Here is a 21,217-nt window from a genome sequence, read left to right on the forward strand (position 1 = left end):
TATTTTTATTAATACTGGTACGACTACATACATATGTGTATTTCTTACTGGTTCTTCGGCTGGCGCAATTTTACAGTCAGTTGAGCATCGACAACGCGCAGTAACACTGCTCTGGTAACATTGGGTACCAACTCCTTATACAGAGACCCGGTTTTGTCCTTAATTGTGTTATTTTTGAGATGCGTATGACTTACCTTAAAGATGTTCGGAGGGTAAGTAAAAACTTCTTTACTTTTCGCAGAATGGTAGTTTATGGGACTGGACATTTTGTTAAATACAAAAAAAATCTAGAAACTTGTAATTGTATTTCTTGAAAGTAATTAAGTATATATAAATTTGCCAAAATAACTCTAGTTGTTGGGTTATTTGCACACCTACATATATGTATACAATATAAAACTGCAGTCAGTGTGACACTTACCTTATACAAAAATTTACAGTTTTATGCAAAAATCACGCATAAAACTATAAATGTTTATAAATGACGTGCATTTATGTGTAGGTGCGACAAATATAATAAGCGCAAAAATTAGGGTTTTTAAGTAACTTTATCGTTTAAGAGCAACGAATCATTTACTTATTATTACTACAGGTAGGTAATCTTACCATCGTGCATATTTTAAATTATTTACGCAATCAAATGCATTATGTACTGATATAAATAATGATCATGTAATTAACGATACACCTTCAACTACAAAATTTGGTTGTTCAATTGACAAGTCGCAAAGGTATTAAAGTAATCTAAAATATACATAAAAAGTGTATAAAGAGGACAGTATTTTAAAAATCCATTCGATGTATCCGATGTCTGTCGCAAATGCGTTTATCACGCTTTAATAACCCCGCAAATATGTATAATTTGGCTCATCCTAACGGTATCTAGAGGTAAAAATGTGCTATATGCAATAAACAAGGATTATATAGATGATACTTTGCAGGTTATTGATAGATAAATGTCTGTCCCTGTAAAAGACAATAAAATATGCGGATGTCCTGCATTCCTGTGGCACAGAATTCAATTGATTGAATACTATGTCATAACCAAGAACATCGATCATATCGAAACGAATATCAAAACTTTTGAGTACAGTTTAGATTCAGTAACATCAATTTAAGATTATAAACAAGATATTTCATTATGAAGAATAAGTACCTGAGCTCAGATTCCTGAACCTGGGAAATAGAAACTTTCGCGGGAATTGTGGTAGCACCGTGCAATCAACACATTCCCACTATGTACAAGGGCAGTATATACACACCATTTTAATGGGATTCCTCAAGAAAGTTCTGCTCCCTGTATTTAAGAATCTAAGGCCTAGATTGGTCGCAATAATAATTAAAAGTTTATTTGAAATGTGTGAGATTTTGTATCTTTGCGAAAGAAATTGTTATGACCGGTCTAGTCAACGGTTTTCCATTTTTTTTTCTAAAATGGACATAATTTTTTTGCGGGCACCGTAGGTATATTTTAATTCGATTTTTAAATTATTCGAAGAATTATTCTGGACACTCTTTAATTAAGATGTTTTTTGCTAAAGTTAATGATTGTTAAGAAAATTGGTGAAGAGTATTAATATTTTATTATACAGGGTGATGCCTAAATATTTCAGAAAAAATCAATAAAATCCATTTATATTTTGATGTAAGAAATATATCCGCCCTGAAATAATTACCTACACAAAGTATTTAGGAATCGCTCTGTAGTTAGCTACTTTAATAAAATAAGTCCGAGGCAGTTGCGACATTTCTTGAACCGTTTAGGAGATTTGGTGCACGTGGGTATGAATTTAAATTATTCAGGTTTGAACAATGAGTTCCGCATTATTTTTCTTTTTTCTGAAATATGCACGACTTTTTTAATAGAGTTCTTGTCCGAAAAATCCTAAATACTATATGTACAGAATATTGAAGACAATTTAAGCATAAGTTTTTGCTCCTAAAATCATCCATAATATGAGGGATGAGAGCATTTTTGGTGGTGTGGCAACTATTTGACTTTTACTGTTATTATTATGCATTCGTTTTTTGAGCACAACTCAAAAGTCTGATTAGTTACCGATAACCTCGACATATAGTTGGTGCTAATATTATCTTCGCACGAATAATTCATGTGACTTCTTTAAGTTTGGAATTTGGTTGACTAAATTGTTTAGTTTAAAGTTTGCGGGTATATGTGGTTCGCGAAACATCTAACGCTTGTTTCAACACACTAGAGAAACGTCTCTGAACAGTTCAAGAACCCATCTGGTCAAGCGTATTGCTTATTTCGAGTTCAAATCCGTAGTGTGAGGTGCCCAGAAGGGTTCTCGAACTGTTCTGGGATGGTTTTCTGATTGATTGGAACAAATCTTTTACACGATTATCTATGATATTAATTTAATTGACGATTTTAAATCTCATATTAACAAAATTAAAATTTAATTAAAGTGGAACACACACTATTAACTTAAGAAATTTACAAAAAATGTAAAAACAACTCAAATCAATTAGTTTGGCTACATTATAGTCGTCGTACTCTATCTCTATTTCCTATTCGATCGATTTCGAATATTTACGAGGACTTTCGGTTACTTTCAGTGAGCATATGAACACCCACAAAAGACATTTTAATTAACGTACACCTATAAAGGAAAAATCAACGATCACCTGAAAGCCAACGCACTGCTCATGCGCAGATGTCTTTACGTTAACGTCCCCATACCTACCTTAGCTGTCTATCATTAAACGATAGACCCTGTAATGTAAAATTACCTTGCTCGAATAACCCTAATACAACTTGTCCCTTTTAGTCATACATTTCTGCAATAATTTACCAACGGGATTATTGTCATTCTTCCTTAATTATAGATAAAAAAGGGTTCTGATCCCTTATTCTCATATGTCATGTGAGAGTTTCTCGGCAAGAGCATATATTATTAATTGCCAAAAACTCATAAGATATCTTGCCTGGTTCGCACCAAGTTAAATTAATCTCTCCAAAGTGACAATACAACGAACGTGCGTGTAAAAACGCAGAAGTTTTCATTTTTTGCTTGTTTTATTTTGGGTTTTGATGACGTCTTTTCCACATATTACTCGAGAATAAGAGCTCTGGAAGAATAACAATGATCATGCCTCAAATGGTAAAGTATAACTGATGAATCTCAATTTAGCAGGATAAAACTCAGTAATAAGACATTATTTTAAAAGCCCAAAAGCTTCATAATTAATAATTTCAATAATGATTAGTTTTCATACCACTCCCGTATTATAAATCCAATCAAAACCATTCCTAACGCTGTTCTCACTATTCTACTGGATTAATATGTATTCGAAGACACCTACAGTGATTTTCCCTCCTCTACTACATTTAAAATTATGAATAAAGAATATAACCTAACACTTGTGTACGGGAGTCACTGTCGCTAGTCAGTTGTTTTCCAATTGTTATTTCAAATTCAAAAGTGTTATGATTTGGGTGTCACGTGATTTGTAATGTTAATGTAATTTTAAAGTCACGTGCTCACCTAATCCGAAATAACAAGTCAAAAGGAAGCGTCTAAAATTACAGATTACAGGACACACTAAACAGCAGTGAGAGTGTAAACAGAAGTTATCTCCAAAATAAATGAGTCAAGTCACAAACAACGGTAACGCTGGCTGTTCCTCTTTGTGGCCTGTGGTACTTGCAATTTGCATGGTAGCAGGGCTGGAGTTGCTGTTTAGTTGTTCTACAATTTCTCAGCAACATTTCCAGGCACATACCAGCATTTCATACAATTTACCCTTGTACAAAAGCATAAACGTGCGACAATCATAAGAAAATGAGTGATTCGGATTCTGCCATTGATATCTATTGTAGTGATGAAGAAGATTCTAGTGATGAAGAGGATTCGAGTGATGAAGAGGATTCAAGTAATGAAGAGGATGAAAGTGAGTTTTGGTCTGATATTGGAAGTGAAATTGAGAGTGATGATGGAAGTGATGTTGGGAGCAACTCCAGCAGTGATCTAGATTTTAATATGGAATGGCAGGTAGAAGTTGTATATCCTTGCTCAAGCTCTGAGTCTGAATCTAATTTTTCTGAATCTGACTCAAGCCACTCCCAATCTGACCTAACTCACTCTAACAACAGCTTAAATCAGTTTGAACCTGGGTTAAATCACTGTGAGCTCAGCTCAAATTCCTCCGAAGATTTCTATTCATACTCTGACACAGAACATGAAACTTCTTCTGAAGATTATGGTGATATGGATTACAGTGATTCTTCTCTAGGTGAAATGTATATTCCTCCTTCAAACTGTAACGACACTTTTTCTGATGATGATTACTCTTCGTTGGATGATGACATTCCTTATGAGAATGGTGCTGCTTCAAAGGATAATGCTCATTTTAAGAAATACTCTGTCTCTATAGGCGATCCTTCTCTTGTTAATTTCGACAGTTTTTCTGATGATGACAATTCTGCTGGACCAGATTATGTTCATCCTGATGATACCTCTTCTGATTATAACACTCATTCAGAAGACAACAATCTTTCTGATCAATGGACATCTTCAGATACTGATGATCATGATGATAGCCTTTTCCAAGCTGGTACCTTAAAGGTACATCAATATATGTGCATCAATCATTACTTAGCACTCAAGGCCCAATGCAAACACACAATTGACATTGTTAGGAAGGAACGCAGCTATCTCAAAGAGCTCTTTCTCCTGCCAACTGGTCGACCCCAAAAAGGATCCTAATGATGAGACCCTTATCATTTTAAATCCATGTGGAGATTTATGTTCATTGTGTCAACATTGATGGACAGAAAAAACAAAAATGCAGTGCCAAAAATTTTATAAGAGTTCGCATAGACATGTCAACATATCAGTTGCCAAGGATCAAGTCAATAGCTATCAAAATTAGAAGAAAGGGAAACTTAGTACTATGTCAGTTCCTACCCTTAAAAAAGGCTCTTTGTAAATTATCTAGGTACTTCAAAAATATTTTAAGTTGATATGATAGTATTTTAATGTTATTAGGTATTTGTTAATTTTGATTTGAATTTCAAATTGTTTTTTTTTATATTCTGTTAAATTGCACCTATCATTTGTTTTTTCACCTTTGTGGCAAACATATTTTCACAAACATTCTTGATGATGAGTATTATAAAAGACTGCTAGATATTGTGTTCAATAAGTATAATAATAATAAATTGGGCTGTGAAGTTACTCATAACAATTGTTAAATTAATGTTGTTAATTAAGACATGTTCAAATTTAATAAAAATGTTAATGATTCAAAACAATAATGTTATTCCTAGTAATAATTTAAGAATTGTTGTAACTTTTTACTAAGAAATCATCAAAATAGATTAGGTACTTATGATGCCACATTTAAATATAGTATTAATAATAAAAAGTGAATCTCAATATGTACAAGCCATTAGTGGCAAAAGTTGTTCCTAGATAGGTATAGTTAATATATTAAGAACAGTTAATGCCATATATAGTGGCAACAATAATTTTATGTCATAGTGTTTGATATGTGTATATATTTTCTGACAATAAACTAATAATATTTTCTTTGCTTTATTATAATTTATACATAGGATATGCTACGATTAATTGACGTAGAATTCAACGTATAACCCAAAAAATACCAATTACATAAGGTGTTCTACTTAAAATAAGAAGTTCGGTAGCCATTATGTTTTTTCTTTTGGAGCACCCTGTTTCTTTGCGTTGTACAACACCTTAAATGTAGGACTTCGATTTCGTTAACAATGTGGGCTGTTTCTGGCAGTTCTCGTAATCACTAACCGTTTCGATACATAAAAGTGATTTAAAAAATTTAGTTAATTTTTACAATAGGACACAAACCTAAATTAAGAATTACATGGCAAGGTGACGAACTAATTCATTTATGCGTTTTTCAAAAGCACGAGTTCAATAAATGTTAATTTTCTGCTAATAGCATAAAAATAAAAGTAAATTTAACTCAATAGCCATTGCTGCTACTATTAATAATACCTCGATTTACACACATACTTATGTATATGCACACTTGTGGTATATGTAAAAATTTGGTAAAAGATATTATCGCATGTAGCCCGAGTTTTAATCTTCTTAATATCTATGAAATATAGTTAACACACCAATAAATTTTTTATTTTAAGATGGCGCATTTTTAAGAGGCCCCATTATCCTAGCTTAATACTCACAACTTTGCTAATAACTGCCCGCCTAAGCAAATGTGGAGATGCTACTAGTGAATACCTAGAAAACGCAGTCAGAAGTTTAAGAAACCTCAGGCAATTCCAAATTTTCAGTACAACTGAAGTTAATGAACCATTGAAGCAACAAGGAAACTCCAAGTTTCATCGTAGGAGTCATCAGGTATGTATTGCCTTTGTCTCCGAATACAGAAGTAAAAAAGACTTTAGCATACGGATGGAGTCCCTCCACTGCAACTTACAAAAGGAGAGCTTGCAGCCATTTATGAGCAAGCTTTGACTAAGGGCGACACTGTAAAGTTAGATACTGGCGATAGTGGGTTGGTACAAGCATTAGTCCACCACATAGATGAAGAAGAGCCAACAGAAACACCGAACATTGCCAATTACAAGCATCATGACCACGACCTTCATTCAGACATGCATCCTAATCATGAAGCTGTAAGTGAAGATTCCGGATACTACTACTATTATTACCCTATAAAGAGCTTCACTGATGAGATAACTTCGCAGCCTTCAGATGATCATTATGTGAGTAGGAAAAGTTCTGCTATGTGCTAAATTTACCGATAAACAATTTAGGCTAGTCACCATTTACAGCACTATCATCATCCCAAAGAGACCAGTACATATAAACCTCCATATACGTACCACTCACATCACCATCAGGTACGAAGGGGAACATAAGCTATGAATTCTTCAGTAGATTTATTTCCCTTTTTAGCATAACATAACAATTCAGCACCCAGAAGACAAAAAAGAAATGAAGCCGATGGAACATCCATTATTTATGGCGATTTCAGGATTCCTAGGTATGGCCGTGATGTACGTGGTGATGTCTCTTTTGCCTAAATTGGGGAGCATTTCGAAACCCAAAGTTGGAAATGGAATTAAAAAAAAGGAACAACTAGATGACTTCGCCAGGTTTGCCTTGAATGCGATTGAGGGAAATTGTGCTGAAAGATTTGCATGTGAGCTGACAAAAACTGCTAGATCTTTTGAGTTAGAAGAGAACAGATTTTACAAGTATAGTAAGATAGATATGTTAACATATCTAGGTTTACTGTATATTTTCTAGGCTACTAAAACGTGTTGCTCCAGGGACTTTCGGCAGATACATTAAAAATTCGGCCAAGTATGCTAATAAGCAATTGCAGTGTACAGCAATTCCTTGCAGGAAAAAGAAGCCCAATGCTATCAATCAAACCCGGAAACCCCCCAATAAGAATCAGAACAAGAAGATTACTGTCAATAAGAAATTTTAGAAGCTACCAAAGCCATTCATTCATTATTTATTAACTTATTTATTTATTAAAGCTCTAAAGGAAATAAAACAGTTTAAGTATGCATGAATATTTTATTATAAGAAATAAAAATGGCAAAATAATTGAACGGAAAAACGTATAAATAAATATTTTCAGCTGCAAAAATCGCATATACATTACAGTCTTAATTTTGTATTTCATTTAAAATACAGTTAACGAACTTATATACACAAAGAAATAACTTACTTAAAAAGACGAATACACATTGGTTATTAAAACTATACAAAGTAAATAAATGTACTTAAGCATAAAGACTTTATGATCATAATAGCTCAGATCTCAATTAATAATTAATTAATTAATTAATAATTAATCGGCGAAACGGCAACTTAATTCCTGTCCATTATTTTCCAAAAACACAAAAGGAGATAAATCATTGGATTTAATTATTATTTGAAGTTTGTGCAGATCTTCCTAAAGCGAAAAAATGAATATGTCTGAAAATAACTGCCAAGCAAATATTTGTGGAAAAATAGGCAGTATCGGCCAGGAACTACTTGAAAAAATTTTCCCAGTGAATATTGTTACTGTATTGATACAAAAGTGAGAATCTACTCTTAAATAGTTTGTGTTGTAAGTATTTATATCAGTCGATTTGAACTAGAGACCCTCATCAAATGTTCCTCAAACTTAAAACTGTATGTTACGGTACAGGGTTGAATCAGGCAATTCGAACTTTTATCTTTTAACTTTTGTTTAGTTTGAAAGAAGTAAACTGCTCTTTTTAACCCTGCCACGATGTACTACTAAAACGGTGCTAGAGAGCTAAAATATAATACAAAAAATAGTAATAAAAGAATAAACAGATATCACTAACACTGCCTTTAATAACACAAAAAATATGAAATTACTTAGCCTACGAGTTAAACAAACTAAAAAATATACAATGCAGAAAAATAAAATGATAAAACCAGAAATATGCAATTTTTGGGTGCATAATGTGGAGAAAAAATAAATTAATGAAAGCAAATGAAATTTCAAGGAGGGTGAATACTCTTTTAATATAAAAGAGTACTTTTATGCCGATGCTAAATAGACAATTCTTTTGCAACATTGATTAGAGCATGAATGTCGAATATGGGAGTAAGTCGAGCCGAGCACGTGAATAACAATATAGTAATTAAAAGACTTGTATAAAAAATGCCTATTTAATATCGACAAAACACAGATAAAAATAAAAGCCGAGCATTCACAAACGACCTACAAATTGCTTCTTACTCTAGGAAGTGAAATACTAATCGTACAGGATAGCCTTCTAATGTCCATAAGATTCTGGATATGTTGGCTGGAATTGATTTAATGAGTACTGCTTTATTATTTTAAAACGTACAAGGTTAGAGTATCCTGTAGATTGTACTAAGACTATAAACTACTTATTATTAAGTAGAAATAGAACGATTTATATTATGTATTTAGGATTAAACGATTGCCTACAGTGTTAGTGAAAAACTACTACTTAAATTATTAATGTCATGACGAAAATAAAAATCCGCATTTCTTGAAAAATCACAAACATCGAACGTTTCCTATTCTAAATGTACTAATTTTGTGTGTTAAAAAAATAATAAAATTTGAGCAAAATAGTTCTTTCACATATTATTTTCGCGGTGAAGGAAATGGGATAATTAGTATTACTAAAAATCTACTAGACGAGCTATAGTTGAGTACTTTGGTTTTCAAAACCATGCCATGGTTTTTACTGGAAACATGTTTTAATTTACAAGATTACTAAGAATACATAATATAATATATATAAAAGTACAGCACATATAAAAATACCCAAACATCCTCTAAAACCAACTATGGCTCTTTTTTGGAATGATTTATCATATATGGCACAAAAATGTATAAATTGTTTATGACTCACATAGACCATGAAGCTCGGCATAATTTACTATGGCCCGGTGAAGAAACTCGTATTGTGCCTGCAACAATTGAGATTTTCAAAGAAGGATAAAGACATATTAAGTTAAAGTCACTTAAATAAAATATTTAAAATTTGGAATATTTGGAAAAAAATAGTGTTTTAGTTATTTGAATGCAAAAAAATATCAAAGATATATTTTAACATACAACTTTTTTCACTTTTAACTTTAATATTCAATAGAACTTCAAAGTCGAATTTTTAAGATTTGTTCGATTTTTTTTGTTCAGAAAAATCACTTAAAAAAATCATAAAAAGCTTGTTTAAAAGGAATGTATTATCCTATACTTACATAGGTGTTTATAAGAGCCTGTCGCTGGGATCTCAATTTCCTTGTAACTGTGAAAACATCAACTCGACGCTCCGTTCGCAGCTGCTGCACCAAAATGCTAAGCCCCACAAACATTGAGCTCCTGTCAGAGCCCAAATTGCAATGCACGACCATGGAAGGAGAACACCCTGTCTTTATCATGGCCATTTGAGAGTAGTCGACTAATTCGATTAAACCTCTAGTTACTTCTGGGACCTGAAAATAAAATCTCACTCAAACGTATTTAATGACATTCACTAATCTCGTACCTCTCCATCAACAGTAGGCCATCCATGGTACTGTAAATGCGTAACTTTATGTTCTTCCAGATCTCTTCCTTTCACATAAAACTCTCTTCTGGTGTAGTAAGGACAGGTTTCGGCTTGCACGTACCTCACGGTGATATGGTCGTAAACAGCTTCAGAACCTTCTTCTGGCCAATACCTAGCACATTTTCCTTCTCCCAATTCAGAAAGCATCACAATTACGCTGATTCCCTGTTCAGAAATCATTCGCCAAAAGTCGTTTATGGTTGATTCCATTGGATCTTGGCTTATAATGAAAGATTCGCTATTGTCATATCCTTCGATGAATGAAGAGTTAATGTAAGTGGAATGTTCTTTGCCTGATAGCGGGGTTAGTATGACCCTGTTTCTATCATAAGGAAGGACAGCATCTGATCGGTTTTTATCTCGGTTTTCTTCTCCACTAGCCACCGAACAAGATTTCCTATCTTCAAAAGCATTTATCATGTTCTCAAACTCATCTTCGAGCCTGCATTTGCCACCATCTTTATCCACTTGGCGGAGTCGGTCTACAGAAGTCTTCAAATCGTTTACTGCGAGTTCGGTGTCTCCATATTGGGCCACTTCCATTAGTGCACGGTAAATAAAAATGTATTGTTTCTATAATTTTCAAAAAAATAAGCGAAATAATTCAAGGATACTAATTAAAACTTACCAAAGATTGCACTAAGAAATTTCTTTGGTGTCTTAAATCACAGATATTATTGAAAATAGAAACTTGTCCTTCCTCTCGTAGTTGTTGAAGCAGACAATCTAGAGCTACTAAAGTACCAGTCCTGCCAACACCGGCACTACAATGTACTAAGATGCAACCTTTTTCAATGGAATAAGCTTCATTAACTCTTTTTATGAACTTGATAATACCGCTAGGGTGTTCAGGAGCCATGAAGTCTTTCCAGACTAAATAGTGGTACTGGGTAATACGCCTTTCTTCTATGTCTTTCCCAGTTCCTGCTTTAACTATCTTGAGGTCTCTGACAATATAATCTGAGAACCGAGTTTCTTGTACATGAATGACAGTTATTTTACCAAAAACTTTATCGCCGTCACTTTTATCTGGCCAATATTTTGCACATTTTGTCTTGCTGTATTCCTCCAAGTTGGTTAGCATTAATATCATTTCCAAGTGCTGTTCCCAGATCATTCTCCAAAATTCATTTACCGTGGTGTCCATAGGGCCTTGCGCACAAATGAATTTTTTACGTTCTTTATATCCCATTACAAAGTTGGCGTTAATATAATCTGATCCAGCAATACTGTCAACCTGGGACAACTTAACCCTTGTTTGGTCAAACGCCTTAATGTCTGGATATCTGTTTTTATAAATGTTTTCCTTGCTATCGGAAGCTCTGGTAGTGCGATCAGAAAAACGGTCTGGAAGAAGCTCAAACTCTTGTTGAAAACCATAATCTGAATCCCTATGGTGCTCTACATAAGCCGCCACCAGTTCCAATTTGTTAATGGGGCTTATATCGGGGGGATTCAGGGAAACCAACCTCTGTCGTCCCCGAAGATTCCTAAGAGACGTTCTAAACGTAATCATTTCAACCGCTTGTGCGTGCGCTTGTTTAGTATACCTGTGCAATATGCAAAGTACTCCAAGAAGGAACAGAATTACCACCATTAATACACACAAGACCTGGAATATCATACTTAAAGTTTCTGTTCTTGGGGCTGCTAAAACTTCTGGTCCAGGATTCATCATGTCTAAGTAATTGCTGTATGCTGCCAGAAAAATCGGGTCCGAATTTCTGTGGACAATAATCTCAACAAACCCAGTGTAATTACTATTAATGTCTAAATTTCCATCGCAAGGAGGCAGTGGGTCACTAAGCATTTCATCTCTCCGTACACGATTTGCTATATCCCCAGCAGTTTTATTCAGCAGTTTATCTTTTTGTTTTTCTTCTCTAGGGGTATTGTATGGTCTCAAGCCTATACACTGATCACATTCGCTGCTTGAAATATTTAGAACGTGGTCATCGCCCAGAAATATCTCGGGGTGAAAACTTGAACTACTAAACATTTCCGCAACATAGGCGCCTCCTTTAGGGGTGCGATGGGCCTCCTGGTAACTCATGATGGTCAAATCTTCAGGAGAGGGAAGTTCTGAAAGTTTTTGCTGCGCTTCCATACGCACTAAATAAATTCTGTAACAACATATTGGTCCGTTTCTTTCCGAGATTTTTGGTATAAAAAGCTTAAACATCCACTTTCCTTGCTGCTCCTCCATTTTTTTCCAGTGAATTCTTGCAAGTTTTTGCTTATCAGGCAGAGTCGGGGGCATTTGACAGGATAATGTAACAGGGGTGCCACTTTTCCTTAGTCTTGTTACCCCAGATATTTCCACTGTGTAATTGGTGTTAGGTGATACATTATAAAATCTTGTAGATAAGTTAATTTCGCTAATGCTCGCTACTTTTGGGCCCCAGGTTACATTATCCAGCTCACCTTGCTCATTGACAAACCTGGCACTGCCTACTAAATGCACATTGTAAGACTGAATACTCCCATGAGGGTCTCGAGGAGGCTCCCAAGAGACATGGACAAAATTTGTATGGCTTATGTTGTCAAATCGACACTCTACTGATGCATTTGAGGGCGGTCCAGACTGACCATCCATTGTGGTACCGTTAACTATTTCTGACCAAGGCCCACATTCACGGCTATAGTCGCTGCAGGCAGCTACTTGAAAACTGTAAGTTGTAGCAGAGTTTAAATCGAAAAATAGATAGACAAGATCTGATTTGGCTGGCTGGACAGCTTCAAGTTTTTGGGACGTATTGTAGGACCTCATTATGAGGTTGTAGTAATGGATATGATCTCTGAATTTTTCTGGAGGCACTGTCCACTTAAGAGATATAGAGATAGAGGTGACTCCTGTTACTGTTATTTCTGGTACAAATATCGGTTCTTCGTCTAGCATTTTAAGAGTTTCACTGGTGGAATATGGGCTTTCTCCTTGAGGATTCTTAGCCATAATTCTTACAGTGTACAATGAGTTGTTCTTTTCTACATTTAAAATTAAAGAGTTTTGAGTATTGTTTATATCAGATCTATAAAAAATCCATTCAGAATCATTTTCAGACTTATACTGCACTATATATTTAAGCTCATTAGGGCTATTGCCATCATTTAGAGTCCAGTTAAGAAATATCTTATTAGTGCCAATAGGTTTGATGACATCAATATTCACTTGGGGTTTATCAAGCACCAAAATCGCAGTTGAGGCATCTGTGTTTGATATTTCATTGCGAGCCACACAAGAATAGGTCCCATTATCTTTTTTAGTAACTTGTATTTGCAGTGTAGAACTTGATACAGTATCATTAACAGATGTAGTATTCCACATATCAAAAGGCAATGCATTACCATCTTTGTACCAAGTTATTGAATCAATTGGGTAACCCTCAACAAAGCACTCCAAGTGAACAGTATTGTAAATTTTCGTATAAATTGGCGGAGTGATTTTCAAAATGCGAACAAGCTTTGTTACGTTCAGTTCAATATCAGATAAGTCTAAATCATTAGCGTCTTGATTTGTTGCATGACACACATACTTCCCTACATGATTAAAATTTATATTTAGAATATGGAGTATTGACACCTCAAATTTATTTCCTGATTCCTTATTAATATTCTCACTCTCCATTTCTAACATAAACCTGTAACAAAAAGTATGTTCAGTGTCTCAAACAATAATAATGTTGTGATAGTGGTAACGTAAACCATTATATTTTCGTCAGGTTTGTATAATTGCTGCTAAAATAAGGCAATTAATGAGAATTAAAAGGGGTGTATGAACAAAAAGTTATCTACATGTTTAATTTCGATATTTATGGAATTTTGATATGTATAGAAAAATGTAATTAGAAACAAAAAAATTATCAGTTTGTCAAAATCGTTCCTGGGTTTGCCCTTTCACTATTTAGTTCAGATGCGTGTAAAATCGAAACGGAAACGGACAGACACGTACTTAGCGTTGAATCACATATTATTTGAGTGAACTTTGATATTTTATTGCATAGTCAGTTTAATATAATATTGATGGCACAACTATACATCTTATAAAAAACAAGTGACGAAATTAGGTACAATAAAAAATCCAATTTGTCTAATTTATTTACATTGGCGAAATTACAGTTATGTGACGATTTATTTTTTCTTTTATAACTTAAAAAAAATAAATAATAGATTTTACTTAACTCATTTAGGGATCGTTCAAGGTTTTAAATAAATATATAATTTCGTCATAAAGACAAGTTCAAGTTTTTTAACATACGATTTTTATCACCTCAAGCTGAGGAATTTAATATATTCTAATGTTAAAGTTTTGGATTTAGTTTTACCATTGCCATTGTGCCTATGAACAAATAAATTAGTCTCTGGAGAAAAAATACAAATAAAAACTGTATTTTCTAAGTTTGTACCAAGTGTTTTTTGTGAGTTTTAATATAGTTTTTCTAAAATGACATAACAAAACCTCATGAATTGAAGACCTCCTAGCTATTTTCCTCTAAGATAATGAAAATTGAATATTATACCATATACAGTAGCGATAAAAAGTTTGGCAACTTATTTAATTCTGAATTATTTTAGTATTCCTAATGAAAAATCAATTTTCTTTAGTATAATGATAAACATATAGCCACGTTCAATAACAAAAAAGGTGTTTATGATTCCAAGGAATGTTATTATTTATTTTCATTTTGTCGATAGCCAAAAGTTTGGAAACTGATGTCAAAAACAAATTGTTATTTGTTCATATCGGATAAACGTCATAAATTATTCTTTCTTCATTAAAGCAATATGCCTAAAACTAAATGTTTTTCGAGTGAATTGAAGAATAAAATGGTGGAGTTACATTTAAGCGGTCAGGGTATAACCGACATTTCAAGAATCTTGCGAGTGCCAAAAGGTAGTGTTTCCAAGATTTTAAAGAAGCATCGCAAAGACCATACTACTAATAATAAGAATAAATGTGACTGGCTTAAAAAGTTTTCAACTAAAGCAGAAAGGATCATCAAAAACTTATCAAATGAAAATCCGAGATTAACGGCTGTTGATATTACGAAAGAATTGTCCATAAACTATGACATTAAAGTGTTAATACGAACTGTAAAGAGGACATTAAACAATCTAGGACTTTATGGACGAAGGCCTGTTAAGAAATCTCTAATTTCTAAAAAGAATTGTAAAGCCCTTTGCACTTTGCAAAAAATCATCTGAACTGGACAGCGACAAAATGGAGCACTGTTTTATTCAGCAATGAAAGTAAATTTCAACCATTTAGATGCGATGGAATATAGTACATACGACGTCCCGTAGGAAGTTTTCAACAAAAGTATCAAATTCCTACCTGAAGCATGATGGCGGTAATGTTATGGTTTGAGATTGCTTTTCCTCATATAGAGTGGGTCCCCTAATGGATATTAATACTATTATGAGTCTTTTTAAATATAAAGAGGTACTGGAGAATCATTTGCTTCCATTTGTAGAATGGGAAATGCCTCTCCAATGGATTTTTCAACATGATAAAGATCCAAAGCACACCTCGCGTTTGTTAAAAAACTGGATAGAAGAAAATAATGTTCCTATTTTAAAGTGTCTCTCTCAATCAAAGACTTTAATCCCATAGAGCATCTTTGGCATGAAGTAGGGAAAAGAATCAGTACTTCTGACGTTTCTAACAACACACAATTATTTGCAGTTCTTCAATGGGAATGGAAGGCAATCTCTGTTAGTGTATGTGAAAATCTTGTGGGTTCAATGCATAAACGGTGTTTAGCTGTGATTGAAGCTAAGGGATATGCCACAAAATATTGAGTTTTTTTTAATCAAATGTTTATTTTTAGTAATTTTATTTTTGAAAATTAGTTTCCAAACTTTTCTCACTCAAGAATATCATTATTCCCTGTAATTATTTTTAGACTAGAACATTTGTTTAATTTTACAAAAATACTTAACCATTATTTGAAAAGTTATATTAATAAAATATTAGAAAAAAAAGGTGCCATTTCTAATAAATATTTAAATTCAGAAAATTTACAAATTTTTGGCTGCTACTGTACCTTATGAAAGAAATGAAAACGTTTCAAGAAATTGTACATTTCCACTCTAAAATGCGTTTGATTTTGTAAAAAATCAATAAAAACGACAAAAATTAGATAACTTAAAAATTGAAATGGGGGAACACCTTTCAGATATTTGAAAGGCCCAAGATGTATACTATAGCTTTAAGACAAATATAGGAGGAATCAGAACTATGGGATCAAACTTCTAGGGATTTTTCAATGCAACGATAGAAGATATTTGGGTATAAGAACCCACTTCTGAAAATGTCTCCCTAAGGTGCTACCCTTTATGACGCTTTAAGATAGTTAAATGTAAAAATGTGTTTTATCAAGTTTTAGTATGTTTCATTTTAATTTATTTGTACAAAATAACATTACAGTAATTGTTCAAAATAAACGTAAATATGTCAAATTGAGGGTCAAGGATTTCTATTATCAGCCTTTGCTGAAATAAACATTTACAAAAAGTACTTAACACGTGTATTCAAGTTCAAGGACATTTCCATTAATTACTGGATGCGGCATTTGAAGTCCTTCAAAATAATTGTCAATTTTTTTTAACCAAATTGGCAGAAACTATGTACCTCCCTTAAACATGGTGGATTAAAGTTCAAGGATGACATTTTGAACAATTATTGTAGTGTTACTTTGTACAAACAAAATAAAACATACTCAAATTCAATAAAACATATTTTTGCACATGAGTGTCTTAAAGTATCATAAGTCAGTAGTGCCTTAGACAGAAATTTCTGGACATCGGTTCTTATACTTCAATGTCTTCTATTGTTGCACTGAATAATCCCTAGAAGTTTAATCCCATAGTTCTGAAGCACTTTGTATAAGGGCTAGTTGTTTAATCTTTTAATTATATAAATCTCTAAAACATTTTAAATTCTTAGGGATTTACAACCGGACTTACCCATCCTGATCCGATACATTTTTCTCATTAAAAGTCCATAGCATATGACTCAACATCCATTTAGTTTTACATATAACAGTGACATTTTCTCCTAAGGGTAAGCGTAAAGGGTTCTCGTATTTCAGCACTTCAATGGTCATGTTCAGCTCTTTATCAACTTGCGAGAATTCTTCTGCGAAAGGTTAGATGTTTAAATATAAACTTACTAGTCAGTGTTTATTTACATATGGGCTGGACAAAACAATAAGAACTTCCTGTTATTGAGAGTGATATGACATCAACATCAGTAATATTATGAGTTTTGTAAAGTGAGATACACTTTTCATAAAAGTTTATGTATTAAATGAAGTAATGGGAGACTTATAATAGACCTACCTATCGGATTTCCATAAACCAAAGGATACAAGAGCAAGACGATTATTGTGTACTGGCAAAGGGCTTGGCTTAACATGTTGAATTCCCTGTTAAGTACTATTCTAACTGGCACTAAAGTTAGTAATTAATGAGCACTATGGTTTAAGGGAAGTTTAGACTTAACAACTTCATTTCGTCTGTACTATTATCGAAGATTCATTAGACATTTTTACAACTTTATATTGCCGACTACTTTGTTATGGAAACCATATTGGAAATTAGAAAGACTGTTGCTTGGCTCTGACAGAGGGAGGCACTTTGTTCAATGTTCAATAGTGGAGCTTTCGGGAATTTTTTGCAGGTTATAGAGATGGATTTTAGATGGCAACACAAGTAACGTATTAGAATTTTTAGCTTTTTTTCTTCAGAATTATCAATTTATCAATTAATGAGAATTTGAGTTAATAATTAAATCTAATATAGTAAATAATGCGTTTAATAATTATTATAATTACAGTGATAAAACGTACAAGTAATTCACGTTTTGTTGAATGTTTCTGTAAATTAGTCACCAGGGTATTTTCCGTACTGTGTAATTCCTTACGGCAGAAAGCTCAAAATTGCTAGTTTACAAATATGCAGGATTTTAGACGTACTTTTAGTACTTTCTCGTTAATTAGGGGATACGGAATTTAATTAATATAAAATAAATAAAGCGTAGGCAGAGAGAAAGACGAGCAGTATTGAATGCGACCCACATTTCATTCAATCGAAATTTTGAACTGACCAATGAACATACAGGCGGGTATTCAGCCAATGGAAGAGCATTATTATGGGGTGATATGTCTTTTGAAATGATCGACCTCGTGGGCGCCAGACGGGGTAAATTAAATTGGACTGAATATAGGTGATTTATGGAAAATTCGTTGAACTGGAAGTGCTAATTATCTGAAGAATTGAAGGCGTGATTCGTCCAACTTGTGTAAATTATTCTCACGGTTTTAAACTCGAAGAATTTGTGAAGGTTTTGCGGACCCCACCCCAAGTTGAGGAGACGGGATTTCATTCGTCAGCGTACGTCAGACGATGTATCGTGGGCAAATAGTCGGCGGCTTGCCACAGTGGGTTTTTAATTTTGCTATTAATTTTACTTTAAGCGAACGTTTACGCTGTGCATTAACAACTAACCTGGTACTATCGGTTTCGTGTGCATTACGAAAATAGATCATTAATTAATCATAAATTTCGGCCGCTGTGTTCAGATAGACGTTCTTAGTGGTGTCCCCTGCCTGAAGCCGCTCCTTTCACCTCTATGGTTTTTATTGCCAGTGAAAATTCATCGTTAGTTGAGAATATGATGAATACTACCTACCAGGACAAAATCACCCAAAGCTTGGAAAACAGCAGGTAAATCCTTATTGGCTTGTGGAGTTTGCATTTAACTTGAAGTAGCTAGCAGTTGGAGGTGAAAGCTAATTATATTTACCATTCATTTACACCAGGCGATTTTTGTTATGCAATTTGTAAGTGTGTCATGTATATAAACAAAGTGTTAACCTACCTTGAACGAATGTTTTTATGCTAAATTTGGGCCCCATTTGATCCTGTCAAGTTCGCATTCCATGACCTAACCTCAAAATTCCTTCTAGGCCTAAATGAATCTTGGCAAATACATGAGAAATGACCTTAGTTCATAATTTTTTTCCTCCCGTTCCAACTTGAAAGGGCATAAAGACATAAGGCATAAGGTTAAGTCTATAGTGTTACTCCCTAGAGCATCTTTCTGTAAGGGGCATTTTTATTTAGGCATTTAATTTCTGTCTTAATTGATTAGGTAATTTCTGGGCGATTTTAATCTTTAAAATTGCAAATAAAATTCTTAAAACAGAATTTTAAAATAAATGTCTTAAAATTACCTTGAGTTTGTCCTCATTTCTTAATCTGACCAAATCATAAATGAGAAAAATTATTTCGTTTTCATTCACCAAGTTTGCGATTGATATGTAATTGCATGTAATGTCAGTATTGTATAATCTGAATAACTACAAGTTCAGGGAACATCCAGATCACTGTAGGTAGAGATGGCAAGGGGTAAGCCACAGAGAAAAAACGTACATACACTAATTTTAATTATTACTCCAATTCATGTGTACCTTTAATATTCAAAAGTACTTCAAGTAATTTTTTTAGTACCTACCCAGTAATGCTTTCTATACTATCTACTAATACATACAAAACACAACTAATTACTCCCAAAAATATCTTAATAATACATGAATTTTCAAATTCATCTATTTTATATTTACAAAATGGAGTATAAAATGCTTAAAAGGTAAAGGAAACTCTGTTAATGGATAATTGAGGAGGCAAATTTGTTTTAGTTTTTTTTTTGTATTTAGTTATACTAGAAAACCCATATTATACTAACATATACAGAGTGTGAAATGTTCAGGGCTAGTTCAGGTTCTGAAATTTGGTTATTTCCAAGGTCCTTACCTTAACTTCTTGTATTTTTCTTCTGCCCTTTTATGTGTTTTAATAGATTATTGTTATTTATAGGATTTAATTTCAATACTCAAATGATAAAGTTCATTTTTTTGGAAACTAATGCAGAAAATTCAATAACATTACCTTTTTATGAAAAAATTTTTAGTTTTCATTTTTCCTACTAAACTATCAATAGTTTAATAGGAGTTCATTAAAAAATTTATTTTTAAAAAGGTTGGGTACATTTTATGCAGGTACTTAGGTAGATATTACCTCTTCCTAGTTTACTTGCCTGTGAACAAATGTGCCTATGTATCTTTTTCGAGATTCAGAAACATTGCCAAAAATTTATACAAATGTATCAAATTTTATTAATTTAGCTGTACACTTTTCGGAAATATCTATCATCCAAAAACTATTCTGAGGAATTAACATTTCCTACTCTATAAGTAGATACACCAAGAGTGAAACAAAAAGCCACTAAAAACTAGGATACCAAATTGCAAATCATTTTATTGTAATGTGAATGATACGGACGTATCAATTTAAAGTTTTTTAAGTAACATTCCAATCTAAGATTGATGTTTTTTTCTAAAAGTTTAGAGAGTACTGATCTGAGTGTTGATACTGCTTGAAAATAATTTTCAAAAGTTTATTGGAATGTTATTCAAAGCAGAACAGGTACACTTTTTGCCACATATTGCATGTTTTCAGTAGCTAATGCGAAGAAAAAATGAGAAAGCAATGTTAATATCTCATATTCAAAACTAAGTTGGACACTGATTAGGGGGAGATTAATGCATTGAAACATTGATAATCACTAATTACAAATTAGTCTTAAATTGGTGTACTGCCTAACTTGGTTTAGCAGCGCATTTTATTGCACAGATTTCATTTTTAGATTAAAAACTATGCTTTTCTCTTTAAAAAACACAACTTGATACACAAACAAGATTGCATCGAATCTTAAAATGTTATAAAACACTTGATATTATCAAAATCTTAGTTCCATATGTTATATTGGTGTCCCAAATTTTAAATCTCTATAGCAATCATCGAGATCGGATTATGTACATTGGACTCAGGTTATGAGGCATATTTGTCAAACACATTGGTAGCTATGTAGATAAAGCTGAAAGATGAAGTAGACTTTTCTCATCTGCCTGTAAAAGTATTTTTCTACTCGCACCGATATCGAAGTAACTATCTATAATTTGCTTAATACTTTACAATATGCCAGTCAATCACTAATGGGTCACTTATTCACTTTGATATATACTTAAATAGGCAGGTACATTATCAAGGTTTACAATA

General features: G+C 33.2%; 4 protein-coding genes across 6 annotated transcripts in view; 2 read left to right on the top strand and 2 right to left on the bottom strand.

Moving 5' to 3' along the window:
* LOC136417311 (mid1-interacting protein 1-like) overlaps positions 1 to 21,217 on the top strand; it is a 223,246-nt gene that overhangs the window by 188,679 nt on the left and 13,350 nt on the right. Inside the window, exon 1 of one of the 2 annotated variants that reach the window (XM_066402954.1) lies at positions 18,498 to 18,823. The exons of the other annotated variant lie outside the window; for it this stretch is intronic. Within the exon in view, the coding sequence (XP_066259051.1) occupies positions 18,729 to 18,823 (95 nt within the window). The 5' untranslated portion in view covers positions 18,498 to 18,728. Of the gene's footprint in view, positions 1 to 18,497; positions 18,824 to 21,217 lie in introns of those variants that run through there. 2 annotated transcript variants of the gene reach the window in all.
* Positions 1 to 21,217, bottom strand: part of Srp72 (signal recognition particle 72) — a 257,370-nt gene that overhangs the window by 29,329 nt on the left and 206,824 nt on the right. The gene's annotated exons all lie outside the window — the stretch shown is intronic.
* LOC136417309 (uncharacterized) lies at positions 68 to 7,552 on the top strand. The gene is made up of 6 exons (XM_066402952.1): positions 68 to 212; positions 6,149 to 6,368; positions 6,416 to 6,736; positions 6,788 to 6,874; positions 6,930 to 7,231; positions 7,284 to 7,552. The coding sequence occupies exons 1-6, from the start codon at positions 202 to 204 to the stop codon at positions 7,468 to 7,470; spliced, it is 1,128 nt and encodes a 375-aa protein (XP_066259049.1). The 5' UTR covers positions 68 to 201; the 3' UTR covers positions 7,471 to 7,552.
* Ptp69D (Protein tyrosine phosphatase 69D) lies at positions 7,549 to 17,710 on the bottom strand. 2 transcript variants are annotated; one of them, XM_066402926.1, is made up of 7 exons: positions 17,438 to 17,710; positions 17,063 to 17,234; positions 11,647 to 13,734; positions 10,725 to 11,586; positions 10,034 to 10,669; positions 9,747 to 9,980; positions 7,549 to 9,455 (listed from the first exon to the last, which is right to left on the bottom strand). In XM_066402926.1, the coding sequence occupies exons 1-7, from the start codon at positions 17,511 to 17,513 to the stop codon at positions 9,387 to 9,389; spliced, it is 4,137 nt and encodes a 1,378-aa protein (XP_066259023.1). In that variant the 5' UTR covers positions 17,514 to 17,710; the 3' UTR covers positions 7,549 to 9,386. The 2 variants fall into 2 exon arrangements, with proteins under 2 accessions (XP_066259023.1, XP_066259022.1); XM_066402925.1 differs by having other exon boundaries at positions 10,725 to 13,734.

The sequence above is a fragment of the Euwallacea similis genome, chromosome 27 (genome assembly GCF_039881205.1).
Source record: "Euwallacea similis isolate ESF13 chromosome 27, ESF131.1, whole genome shotgun sequence".
NCBI classification, from domain to species: Eukaryota; Metazoa; Arthropoda; class Insecta; order Coleoptera; family Curculionidae; genus Euwallacea; species Euwallacea similis.

Excerpts from the sequence above, each read along its gene's own strand:
- LOC136417309 (XM_066402952.1), top strand. Across the intron at positions 6,369-6,415 it reads TTCATCGTAGGAGTCATCAG|CATACGGATGGAGTCCCTCC; the intron begins GTATGTATTGCC and ends AAAAGACTTTAG. Across the intron at positions 6,737-6,787 it reads AGCCTTCAGATGATCATTAT|GCTAGTCACCATTTACAGCA; the intron begins GTGAGTAGGAAA and ends TAAACAATTTAG.
- Ptp69D (XM_066402925.1), bottom strand. The coding sequence starts at position 17,513 with ATGTTAAGCCAAGCCCTTTGCCAGTACACAATAATCGTCTTGCTCTTG. Across the intron at positions 10,670-10,724 it reads ATTTCTTAGTGCAATCTTTG|AAACAATACATTTTTATTTA; the intron begins GTAAGTTTTAAT and ends TGAAAATTATAG. Across the intron at positions 9,981-10,033 it reads GGCCTACTGTTGATGGAGAG|GTCCCAGAAGTAACTAGAGG; the intron begins GTACGAGATTAG and ends TTTTATTTTCAG.